A 12,012-nucleotide genomic window follows, 5' to 3' on the forward strand; every position below is an offset into this window, starting at 1 on the left:
TCTTCCTCTGGTGTCTCAGTGCCTATGGAATTTGCAATTAATATGTGGTTCCGTAAAGTGTCTTGATAAAGTGAAAATTCTTTATAGTCAGCGATTTTTGAGGACCAGAGGGACGGAGCTTTATGTATGTTCGGTACATTTTTTTTTTTTTTTAAGCCCCCTTGCATGGGGGAAAATGTCATTTCAGATGTTCAGCTCTCATTCTGAATTGTGCCATTGTCAGCGTTTGGAAATGAAAAAGAGCAGTGTAGGTTATGAGGACTCTTTAGCATTGTCTGGAGCTCAAGATGAAATTGTATAAAGAAATGGGTATTGTTACTCAAGTTTTCAGGAGAAAAAAATCTTCTAAATTATGAATTGTCACACACAAAAATCCTTGTTTGACAGGAATAAAATCTTGTTTTCTTTCAGAGATGAATTTCAAATCCTTTAAACCCCACATGTACACTTTATTTTTTAAAGATTTAATTTATTTATTCATGAGAGGCAGAGAGACAGGTGGAGGGAGAAACAGGCTCCCTGTGTGGAGCCTGATGCAGGACTCCATCCCAAGACCTGGGGGATCACGACCTGAGCCAAAGGCTGACGCTCCACCCCTGAGCCATCCAGTGGCTCCTCCCCACCCTCCCTTAGGTACACTTTAGTAATGAGTGATCAAAGTGCATTGTCAGGGTGGTTCAGTATTAGTGATGGAACGTTTATTCCTGATTGTGCTCTCAAGAGAATAGTTACTTAGCTAGTCATATTGGGAACACTACTTTGCATTTTAGAGCTTCACAATGAGTAGCCTTTTAGACTTTTTTATTTTTATTTTTTTAAAGATTTTATTTATTTATTCATAGAGAGAGGCAGAGACACAGGCAGAGGGAGAAACAGGCTCCATGCAGGGAGCCCGACGTGGGACTCGATCCCGGGACTCCAGGATTACACCCCAGGCTGCAGGCGGCGCCAAACTGCTGCGCCACTGGGGCTGCCCCCTTTTAGACTTTATTAATAGTAGCCTAGATATTGTAAAACTGATTTGAATAGGGTTTTAAATTAGGTGTTCTCTTGCGTATATTTTATACCTTGGCCTCTTGGGTTGGAAGTTGCTTCCAGAGTGTATTGTAAAAACTATTTCATGTAAATAAAATAATTTATTTTAGCATTTCTCATGGTTTAAGAGATTATCTATTTTTGTGGCTTCTTTGATGGTAGAAATTGAGCCTTAGTTTTTGTATTTGTATCCTTAATGTATATCATGTTCTGTCTGTAGTAGTGCCTGGCAAATAAGGTATTCAATGGATGTATGGTAAATAAATGAATATAGGAAATTTAGAGATGGTTTCCTTATTGGGCCTATATTTTGTGTGTGCTCTGTGACAGTCATTGACCTAGGTGCCTGCTGGCATTAGAGTCTCTTGAACCAGACTAGAAACCTTTTGTCCTCAAGGAGCTTCCATGCTACTTAAGACTGATCTAAATTCTAAATTAAACTAATCTCATCAGATGATCAGCCTGTAAGTGTGAAGAGCCTTTCGCAGGGTCACCGAGTAATTGGCAGGGTCTAGGTCTCTATACAGCCCTACCACTTAATTTGATTCCCATGTACCAGTAGCACCTCTCTATTTTTGCCCCTTCTATTAAAGTACTTGGAGTGTTGTCTTCACTACAGAGGGCGTTGCATATCTGGATAGAATACTTGTAGGGAAATACATTTGTTCTTTTGCGGAAAAAAAGTTATTTTTTTATTCATATAAGAAGCCTTCTGTTTTCCAAAAGGATTGAAAGTGGTAGGGATGCCAATAACCCACAGTAGATAGAATTTATTCAGAGATTCAAATGCCACCTATCCCTTCATGTTTGAGGACCATTAACAAAACTTCTGTTGAGTCCTGTTTCTGTAGATCCTTTATCTGAGGGCTTTGTTTACCTATTAATGCTTTACATCTTACAACAAGGTACTTGCAATCTCAATTTCCTCAACTGTACAATGTGCATAAGAGTACACTGGTGCTATCCCTGGCTAGCTGCTTTAAACAAGTTATTTTTTTGTGTCATAGTTTCAGTGGTGCCAAACTTAACCTTACTGGTTGTCTGAGGATAAAAGAGTTGGTATAAATACTGTCCATATAACTTGCCTAGTATATGAGAAGTATCCAGTTTTCACTCTCATTAAAGGAGTAATGCTTGAACAAGTATCATCCTGGGCACTGGGTTGCAGCAGTACACTAAGAGGAAATTATATACTAGGGGGTAGAGATAATACAGAAGTAAACAAGTGAGGAATTTCTCCATAGCATTTATCATAATTGAAAATTCACATTGAGTAATGAGCCAGAGGGATTGGGAGAGGTTTGGGATGGGAAAAGAGTTTGAGGTAACGTTTGAACTGAGACTGAATAATGAGCCAGTTATGTAAACATCTGGGGAAAAGCATGCCAGGCAGAGGCTTCAAGGTAATGAACTGTTCAAGTATTTGATCAAAAAAGAAGACTGGAGGGATCCCTGGGTGGCGCAGCGGTTTAGCGCCTGCCTTTGGCCCAGGGCGCGATCCTGGAGACCTGGGATCGAATCCCACGTCGGGCTCCCGGTGCATGGAGCCTGCTTCTCCCTCTGCCTGTGTCTCTGCCTCTCTCTCTCTCTCTCTGTGACTATCATAAATAAATAAAAAAAAAAAAAAAAAAAAAAAAAGAAGACTGGAGTCTATAGAGAGGTCAGGTTACAGAGGGGTCAGTTACAGGGAGTCTGATAATAGTAATTATAGTAATATAGCTATTATATAGCTATGGCAATATAGCTAACGCTATAGTGTAGCTAACGTCCTAATATTAATACCGTTTAACACCTACTCATCTTCCTATATACTAATGTTATAGCCACAGTAGTACTAGCTAATACTTAGTGAAGACTTAACTGCTAGGTGTCGCTCCAAGTACTTTATTAGCTAATGTTTTCCTCGCAGTTTCTAGTAAGGTTGTTGGGATGAAACTGGTATAAAGAGCTCTGCACGTGTGTCATACAGATCTGAATCAGAAGATGCCAACTTTAGGCTGTTGATGGGGGAAATTCTGTGAATCTTGTCACCATTTTTAGTGGCAGACTTGATAGCTAAGTTGTTTAGTCAAATTGCCAGTGAAGTGTCTTTTCAAGTAGTGCACTGTGCTAGGTTTTATAGGGGAACGAAAGTAATGATAAAATCGTTTACTGTGTACCGGATACTATCCTAAATGTTTCACAGGGATTATCTCATTGAACAGAGAGATAGGAGATAGGTTTTATTTCTCTTCCCCTGCTAATTTACATCTGAGTATACTCAAGCTCAGAAATTATGTAACGAGCCTCAAAACAAGAAGCAGAGCCCTGATTTGACTTTTCTGTGATTCTAGAGCCTAAACACTTAACTTCAAGCTGTTAACTAGGAAGTGAAATTCTAAAGAAAGAATTACTGTAAATTTTTCAAAAAGGGAGAGGCAGACTCGAAATCAGAAGATTAAGGTGCATTTTTAACTCAGTGCTGAAACAGAGTATCTTTCCTTGGCTTTTTTTTTTTCTTTCTTTCTTTCCTTGGCTTTTAATATTTTTCTGCCCAAAGGTTAAGATTTTCTTCAGTAGCCATGGCTGTCTTTGGGGGGTGCCTATGGTTTGAAGAAGACTAATCATTCTGATACAATCATTGCTGCTTTTTGTAGTCACTATTTTTACCTCATACTTTGTAACCTTGAGTGTACAATCATTTGCAATTTTGGTTAAATACACCTGGTATAATAATTAATAATTCTTGGATGTGTTTATTTATAATCCTGGTGTTCTCATGGCAGGCATATTGATTCTTAGGATTTTTTTGTGACAGTTGACCTACAGTGTGGAAAATTTAGAAAGTTCAAAGGATAATCTTAAGCAGAAGGTTGAAAAATGCAGAAAAGTTGGAAGAGCTTGGTGAGGAGAGTATAAAAATTATTATTTTCAAATATACATAAGGAATGTAACTAGTAATCTTGTGAGCACAGAAATGTAAATTTCATGTACAAAGGAGAGAGAGTAGCTACTGAGAAGAATAAGGCGAATTACCTTAAAAATAGTTTTTAGAATATTCTGCATAACCTACTTGTAAGGTAGCTTGTGTAGGATATCACCTAGGTATTCATCAGTTGATTGTACACATACTGAGACCTACCGTGTGCAGACCTGTGTGCTAGGAATATACAGGGTAGCGGGCAGACCTAATTTCTGCTCTAAAGGGCCTTATGTAGACAGCAGGGCGTAGTGGTTAAGAGCCATTTGCCTGTGTTCAAATCCTAGTTTTACTGCTGAACCAGCTGTGAGGTCTTGGGCAAGTGCTACTTACCTTTTCTGTGTCTTAATGTCCTCATCTTTAAAATGAGGTTGATCATGTAGTTGAGCTTTGAACAATGTGGGTGATAGGGATGCTGACCCCCAGCCCCCATGCAATTTGAAAATTCAAGCAGAACTTTTGACTCCCCCCAAAACTCATCCATTAATAGCCTGTTCTTGTCTGGAAGCCTTATCCATAACATAAGCAATTGATTAACACATGTTTTGTATGTTATATGTATTGTATACTGTATTCTTATAATAAAGTTAGCTAGAGAAAAGGAAATCATAAGGAGGAGACTATAAGTTAGTACCGTACTGAATTTAGTGAAAAACATTTGCTCATAAGTGGACCTGCGCAGTTAAAACCTGTGTTGTTCAAGGGTCAACTCTAGTGTCTTACGTCATAGGGCTATTATGGTGGTTAAATCCCTTAAAAAGAGCTTAGAGCACTGCCTGACATAGAGTAAGTAGAGTTAGTAATTTTTTGAAAAAGCACTTGTAAGAAGAGGTGGATAATACCACCTTAGATGTTACTACCTATCTGTTTAAGTGCCATGGAGAAAACCAAGGTGTTTAGCTAGAATTTGAAGGATGGAGTGGGGTGCAGTGTAGCAAAAGGCTTTTCATTTAAAGAATACTTGTGATCTCTGAAGCCACTGCCCACCTCTATCTCCTGTAAAAACTTTGTATTTGGAAGTAATTTCAAGAATTTCCAAAAATGAAGGTAATCACTTATTGTTAATATTTTATCTCTTCTGCTATATAATTTGCATGTATGCATGCTCTTTGTTACTCTGAACCATTTGAAAGTAAGATACATATACTATGGCCCTTTACCCCTAAATACTTAAGTGTCTATTTTCTAAGAATTGAGATACTCTCTTAACTACAACACAGTTATCCGACTTCATAATTTTTTTTTTAATAAAATTTTATTCATTTATTCATGAGAGACCCAGAGATATAGGGAGACGGAGAGGGAGAAGCAGGCTCCATGCAAGGAGCCCGATGCGGGACTCAGTCCTCTGACTCCAGGATCATGCCCTGGGTTGAAGGCAGGCACCAGACTGCTGAGCCACCCAGGGATCCCCCAACTTCATAAATTTACACTGACACAGTACTTATTCTCCATATCCCAAGTGTTATCCTTTGTAATTCAATACGTCCTATATGGCAATTTTTTCTCTTTAGCTTCCTTTAAAATCTAGAACATTTCCACAGCCTTCCTCTTATGTATAACTTTGATATTTGTAAATACCCCCCTTCCTTTTTTCTTCTAAAATTTATATATTTTAGAGTGTGCACGCATGGACGAGTGGAAGGGGCAGAAAGAGAGGGAGAGAATCTAAAGCAGACGCTCGGTGGAGCATGGAGCCCAACACAGGGCACGTTGATCTCACAACCCTGAGATCATGACCTGAGCTGAAATCAAGAGTCGGACACTTAACCAACTGTGCCACCTTGGTGCCCCTCCTTCCTTTCTTTTTAATGGAACATTCCTCAGTTTCTGTTTGCCTAATATCTCCTCATTATTAGATTGAGGTTATACATTCTTGCCTGTAATAGGTGATATTGTATCCCTCTGAGTCACATGGTATCCATTTATCCATTTTAGATGATAGTAATTTTGATCATTTGGTCAGGATGTTGCCCAGTTTCCTTAATATGTAGTGTTTCTTCATCCTACCCTGCAACTGTAAATAGCATGTGGGGTGATGTCTTAGGACCATCCAAATTTCATCCATATCCAAAGTTCCTCCCAGATTTGGTGACCATTGATCATTCTTACCAGTGTACTTTTTACCATGATGATTGCAAAATGAGGACTTTCTAACTCCACTTGCTTTTAAGGACCTTTTAAATTTGATTTTAATTAGAGATCAGTAGCTACATTTTATAATTTTGAGAAGGAAAAATTTATGCATTGCTTTCTCACACAGGATGGCTCAACAGCAGGCCTTGAGGTTCCGAGGCCCGGCTCCCCCACCAAATGCAGTGATGCGAGGCCCACCACCTCTTATGCGACCTCCTCCACCATTTGGTATGATGCGAGGCCCTCCACCACCACCTCGGCCCCCTTTTGGACGCCCTCCTTTTGATCCTAATATGCCGCCAATGCCTCCTCCAGGAGGGATTCCTCCACCTATGGGCCCTCCACACCTCCAGGTAAAGAATGTAGAGGTTGCTGTTTCTATGTCAGTGTTAGTATCGATATTATATATGAGTTTTGCTTAAAAACCAGTTCTTAGTTTCATTGTATAGGAAAATGGGAGCTAAAGAGAACATCCATATGTTAGCATCTTTGTCCAGAAGCAGTGGTAATATAATTAGTACAGAAATTCAGAATGGGACTTTAGATGGTGATAGGCAAAAAACCATACATGTAAAACTAGGATTCAGCAGGGTAGTTCTTACATGCCTTTGTCTCTTGAGAATTTAGTAATCTGTCTTTATGGGATATGAAATTTGAAGTCTTAATATATAGAGTGAGCGAAATTTATTTTCATTGATCCATATTGCCAAGAAGTATAAATGTATGTATATATATTTCTGAGCAGTTCCCCCCAGAAATGATGCCTAGGAGAGAATCTAGAAAGTGACAATAAATACGTAAGTGGAATACTTGGATTTTCTCTCCCTGAGGAGAAAAAAAGAGTTATCTTAAAATTTTAGAAATAGAATTATTGTGGTATTTCTTTAAATAAATGCTTTTTTGGTATTTTAACCTGAGGCATTATATTTCTCTCTAGTTTACATAGACTCATTTATTGTCTAAAATGATGTCATGAAGATATCGACTCTCAAATGTCTACTTTTGAGATTGTATTCTTTTTGTTTGAGTATGTATCTGTTTTCATGTTTATCTAGCCAGCACACCTCTGAAACCGAATAAATATAGTGCTGCCATCTGCCCTCCATTAGCTTAGATAATCAAGATTGAACTTACTAAAAATAGAAAAGGGTAACGATGTAGTATTTAAGTGAAGTTAATTCAGTCTAGATAGGGTTATATTTATGGAAGAGACACAAGGTTTTAATATTTTGCTAAGTAATTGTATTGCCTTCCAAGAAGTGGATAGTTCCTATATGCCCCCCCCTCCCCAGTATTAAATGGTTTTATATTTCTTTGAAGATTAGAATAAGAAATAGCTTTTTGACCTACTGACTCTGGTATAACTTGTAATGATAGGTGGTGGATATATTCTAATTTGTGTCTTTAAGAGTTAAATCTACTTGTGAAATAACCATAAAATGTAATGAACTAATGTAACTCTCTAATGGAAATAAGTCAGATGTTGTAATGTGATATTTTCTAATGTTGTGATGCATTTCTTGGTCTTGATGGATAAGAGAGTGGTTTTACTTCAAATCCAAATGATTTCTAGCTAATGGTGCATGAAACATATTTAGGGTGGTTATTTCATAGAATGAAAGTCTGTGTGCTGTTGCTGGAAAGACCAAACTGAATCCAGAAAAACCTGGAGTGTGGGAAAGACCGTTTTAGAAAAAGGAAACGCAGTTTCATACTATTAGCATAGTGTTTGTCCCGTTATACAGTTTAAGTTACTTTGGATAATTGAATTTTAATGTTACTTATAGATTATAGAGGCATCTTTTAAATTCCTGTTCGGAATCTGTTTTTAAAATACCAGGCCACTTTTCTGCTTTAGTAAGTAAGATATAGCAGTTGCAGTTAAATTGTTTGACTCGGGGTCTTGTGTCAGCAATTGTTAAAGAATGACAGTAAAGGAATTGTCAGAGATAGGATTAGATCAGCAGTGGCTCCAGGAAATTTGTTAAAAATTGTAATATATACCATTTAAGTTCTTATTTTCACTAAAAGTAAAATGGATAACTATTTAACTGTCTTTTAAACTTCCTGATGTTTGTGTTTTTAAGCTACATTATTAGTATTATTTGGGAAAAAGAAATGATGAATATTTTCCTACCTTATTATAGTTAACTGCTTTATAGGAAAAGAGAATAAAGGGTTAGGTATAGCTGATTTTTCTTTTTTAGTTCTTGCTGTGTTATTTTATGAAATAATGTTTCTCTTATGATTGGTTCCTGTCATAGATGAGGTATGGAGACATTGGTGTGCTTGGTGTTCAGCAAAATGCTAAATCAGTTTTTTCCTTTTGAAAATAATCCACTGCCCAGGGTCATGAAATAATACAGTTAAAGTATAAAGAATATAGCAAGATTGATTCGTCCATGAGGCTGTAACACAGCGAGGACTCCTGTTAGTATTTTTTAAAAAAATATTCATTCATTCATTCATTCATTCATTCATTCATGAGAAACACAGAGAGAGAGAGGCAGAGACATAGACAAAGGGAGAAGCAGGCTGCATGTAGAGAGACGGACGTGGGACTCGATCCCAGGCCTCCAGGATCATGCCCTGGGCCGTAGGCGACGCTAAACTGCTGAGCCACCCGGGGTGCCACCCTGTTAGTATTTTGATGTATTTCTTTTTAAGTCTGTTTTAGTAGTCATTTTTTTTAATAATAAATTTATTTTTTATTGGTGTTCAATTTACCAACACAGAATAACACCCAGTGCTCATCCCGTCAAGTGCCCCCCTCAGCGAGTAGTCATCTTTGTTAAAGAGAAACTTGTCTTATACAACCTAGATGAATGTATTTGAATGGACTATAAAACTAGTTTCTCTTATATACTACTTTACTATTGGGTAGAATTTAGTCATTTGAAGGAAAAGAAAGATAAATACAAGTGACCATTACTGTTTTCCTTAATCAACAGAGACCACCTTTTATGCCTCCGCCCATGGGAACCATGCCTCCTCCGCCGGGTATGATGTTTCCACCAGGAATGCCTCCTGTTACTGCTCCTGGTACTCCAGCATTGCCTCCTACCGAGGAGATATGGGTTGAAAATAAAACTCCAGATGGGAAGGTAAATTATAAAATATATTTAGGTGGTTATCCTGGCAGATGAAAATCAGTGACTGTATCCTTGCCAATTAAAACAAGTCCCAGATAAGCACTGGATAGGTTAGAACGCAAAGAAAGGCTCACCGGATTGGACTTCTGCACAGACGTAAGGTTGCCTGGAATGCTCACATATGTTTACTTATGATTCTGGAAGCTTGGATTTTAAAGTGTCATGAGGTTTGGTGTTCGCTAGGAGAACTCCCAGAACTCCGCATATAGTAGTACTTACAGCTAAGACTAATTACAGTGAAAGGATCCGAAGCAAAACCAGCAAAGAAAGAAAGGTGTATGGGGAAAGACTGGAGGAAACCAGGCACAAGCTTCCAAGAGTCCCCTCAGTGGAATCAAATAGAACATAGAACATGTTTAATTCCTTCAGCATGGAATTGTGACGGTACCTGTGAAGTGTTATCTACCACTGAAGCTCGCCTGAGCGAATGAGTACAGGATTTTCAGGGAATGGTGGGAGCCCTCTTAGAATTCTGGTGTCCAAATGCCAGTCACGGGTCAGCTTTGCAAACAGGGCTTTCTATGGAGAGCAGTCTGAGGCCTGCTGTGTTAACTTTGTACACAAAATATAACTTTGGTTTCCTTTTAATGTTCAAGACAGTGTGCTCATAGGACATTAGGGGAAGGGGTGAAAAGGGAAAAATTACCTTTAGTATTATAATAAACAACAGCTAGTTTCCATCTACTTCTTTTTTCTAAGTTTTTTTTTTTTAATACCTTTTAAGACAATATAGTTGCATTACTGTTTTTTAATGATAGTTGACAGATTCTGGGATACCAACGATTTTGCTTCCTCTGCAGGTTTATTATTATAATGCTCGGACACGTGAATCTGCATGGACCAAACCAGATGGAGTTAAGGTTATTCAGCAGTCAGAACTGACACCTATGCTTGCAGCCCAGGCTCAGGTTCAGGCCCAGGCGCAGGCGCAGGCACAAGCACAAGCTCAAGCGCAGGCCCAGGCCCAGGCCCAGGCCCAGGCCCAGGCTCAGGCCCAGGCTCAGGCACAAGCACAGGCTCAGGCGCAGGCCCAGGTGCAGGCCCAGGTGCAGGCGCAAGTACAAGCACAAGCAGTAGGAGCTTCCACCCCTACAACCAGTAGCCCAGCACCTGCAGTGTCCACTTCAACATCATCATCCACCCCATCCTCTACCACTTCTACCACAACAACTGCCTCTTCGGTTTCGCAGACAGTATCAAGTGAGTACCAGCCAGCATGTATTTTCATTCAGGGGCTAGAGAAATGGACAAGTAGGGACTGCATTGCAAAATGATCCTAGTGTTTCAGGTATTATCTTTGATTTTATTTAAAATACACATTGACATTAAGATTTTTGGGTTAAAAAAAGGAACAGGAATTTACATTAGTAGAAGAAACTATTTGTGCTTTTGGCATTCATGGAGCTAAACCGAGGAGTGCAGAAGTAGCTGTTCATCTTGGCCGATAGTAAAGCTGGGTGCGGGGTTTGTAAAATAAGTGTCTTTGTTCCTGCCTTCCAGGCCTTCCAGTTTTTTTAATTGAGGCAAGCATAACATATGTGGGACAATTAGAAGTGTGCACAGTTATACAGTGAGAATAGAAGGTGTAGGAAGTTAAGAATAGGGAGAGACAAGTAAATGGGTGGAGAAACTGGGTTTTGAGGTTGGTCATGAAGGATGAGTGGTAGGACTCGAGTAGGTTTCAAAGTAAAGATATTTTTCAGGTAGAAGGACAGCATGAACAAAGGTCAGGAGATGAGAACAAATACAGTTCATAGGATTGCTAAGAAACTCTTCTGAGTTGGGGGTGGTTATATCGGTTAACATATTTAGAGTGAGACTAGATTACAAAGAGTTTTAAGGACAAATAGGTGAAGGAGGTAGGTTCCGGGGTCCTGTGTAAGTGGCGTGTTCTGGAACATTTTTCTGGTGTTCTTTGTTTTTACTGTGAGGGTGTTACTGAAATCAGGAAAAATTACTAGGAAGTTTTCATTAATCTCGTTTAGAGGTAAATAGGTCTTAGAATAGGATACAGGTGGATGGATGAAGAGCAGAGATAGAAACAGTCAGAAAAGTGAGAGAATTTTCAGGTGTCACATCACAGAGGCCCCCCGGGGTAGACCTTTCCAAAAAAGATGAGAGGGGATTAATAGATTTTAGGAATGGGAAGAGAAGAATTATTAATTAATTTACTTAAAAGGATGTCGTTTATATTTACATTACTAGTTCTGGGAGGTTTTTTGTTTGTGTTTTTATATATATGGTGCTACTTAATTTTAGGATGAGATTGAGCCCAAAAATAATGAAAGAATGATTTTACCAATTAGATTATTTGTTATGATACAGGCATGAAAATACATAGTTAACCCTATAGATAATTAGAAGTTGGATTATTTTGCTACCTGGATAATAGATGAGAATAAGAAAAGTCCCGTAGCTTCAGGGACTTGGGAATTATTAGTGTCTTTTACCTTGTAAGAAAGAAGTGAGAGAGATTTAATAGTAGTAGATTCAAATTGGATTGATAACAAGGAGTAACTGCAGAAGTCAGGTACACCTGATGTAGACTGTATTGATATATTTTAACAGCTGTACTTGATATATTTTAGAAGTTTGGGGGGAAATGCGCTTAGTAGGAAGATGTAAATAATGCTTTACGAGTATTTTCTCGTTTAGCTAAGGTGAATTCCGCCATGGAAGTATAACGGACAGGAGCTAGCTGGCTGAGGGGCTTTCCCTTCTTGTAGGCTC

The 12,012-nt window shown here is 38.6% G+C and overlaps 1 protein-coding gene across 5 annotated transcripts in view; it reads left to right on the forward strand.

The window, feature by feature from the left end:
* TCERG1 (transcription elongation regulator 1) overlaps window positions 1-12,012 on the forward strand; it is a 66,804-nt gene that overhangs the window by 998 nt on the left and 53,794 nt on the right. For all 5 annotated transcript variants that reach the window (XR_005989451.1, XM_041766894.1, XM_041766895.1 and 2 more), the window contains exons 2-4: window positions 6,258-6,483; window positions 9,082-9,234; window positions 10,083-10,482. Coding sequence is in view for 4 of the 5 variants with exons in the window: in XM_041766894.1 (XP_041622828.1) it covers window positions 6,258-6,483; window positions 9,082-9,234; window positions 10,083-10,482 (779 nt within the window). In the remaining variant the exon portion in view is untranslated. The remainder of the gene's footprint in view (window positions 1-6,257; window positions 6,484-9,081; window positions 9,235-10,082; window positions 10,483-12,012) is intronic.

This window comes from Vulpes lagopus, chromosome 8, assembly GCF_018345385.1.
Source record: "Vulpes lagopus strain Blue_001 chromosome 8, ASM1834538v1, whole genome shotgun sequence".
NCBI classification, from domain to species: domain Eukaryota; kingdom Metazoa; phylum Chordata; class Mammalia; order Carnivora; family Canidae; genus Vulpes; species Vulpes lagopus.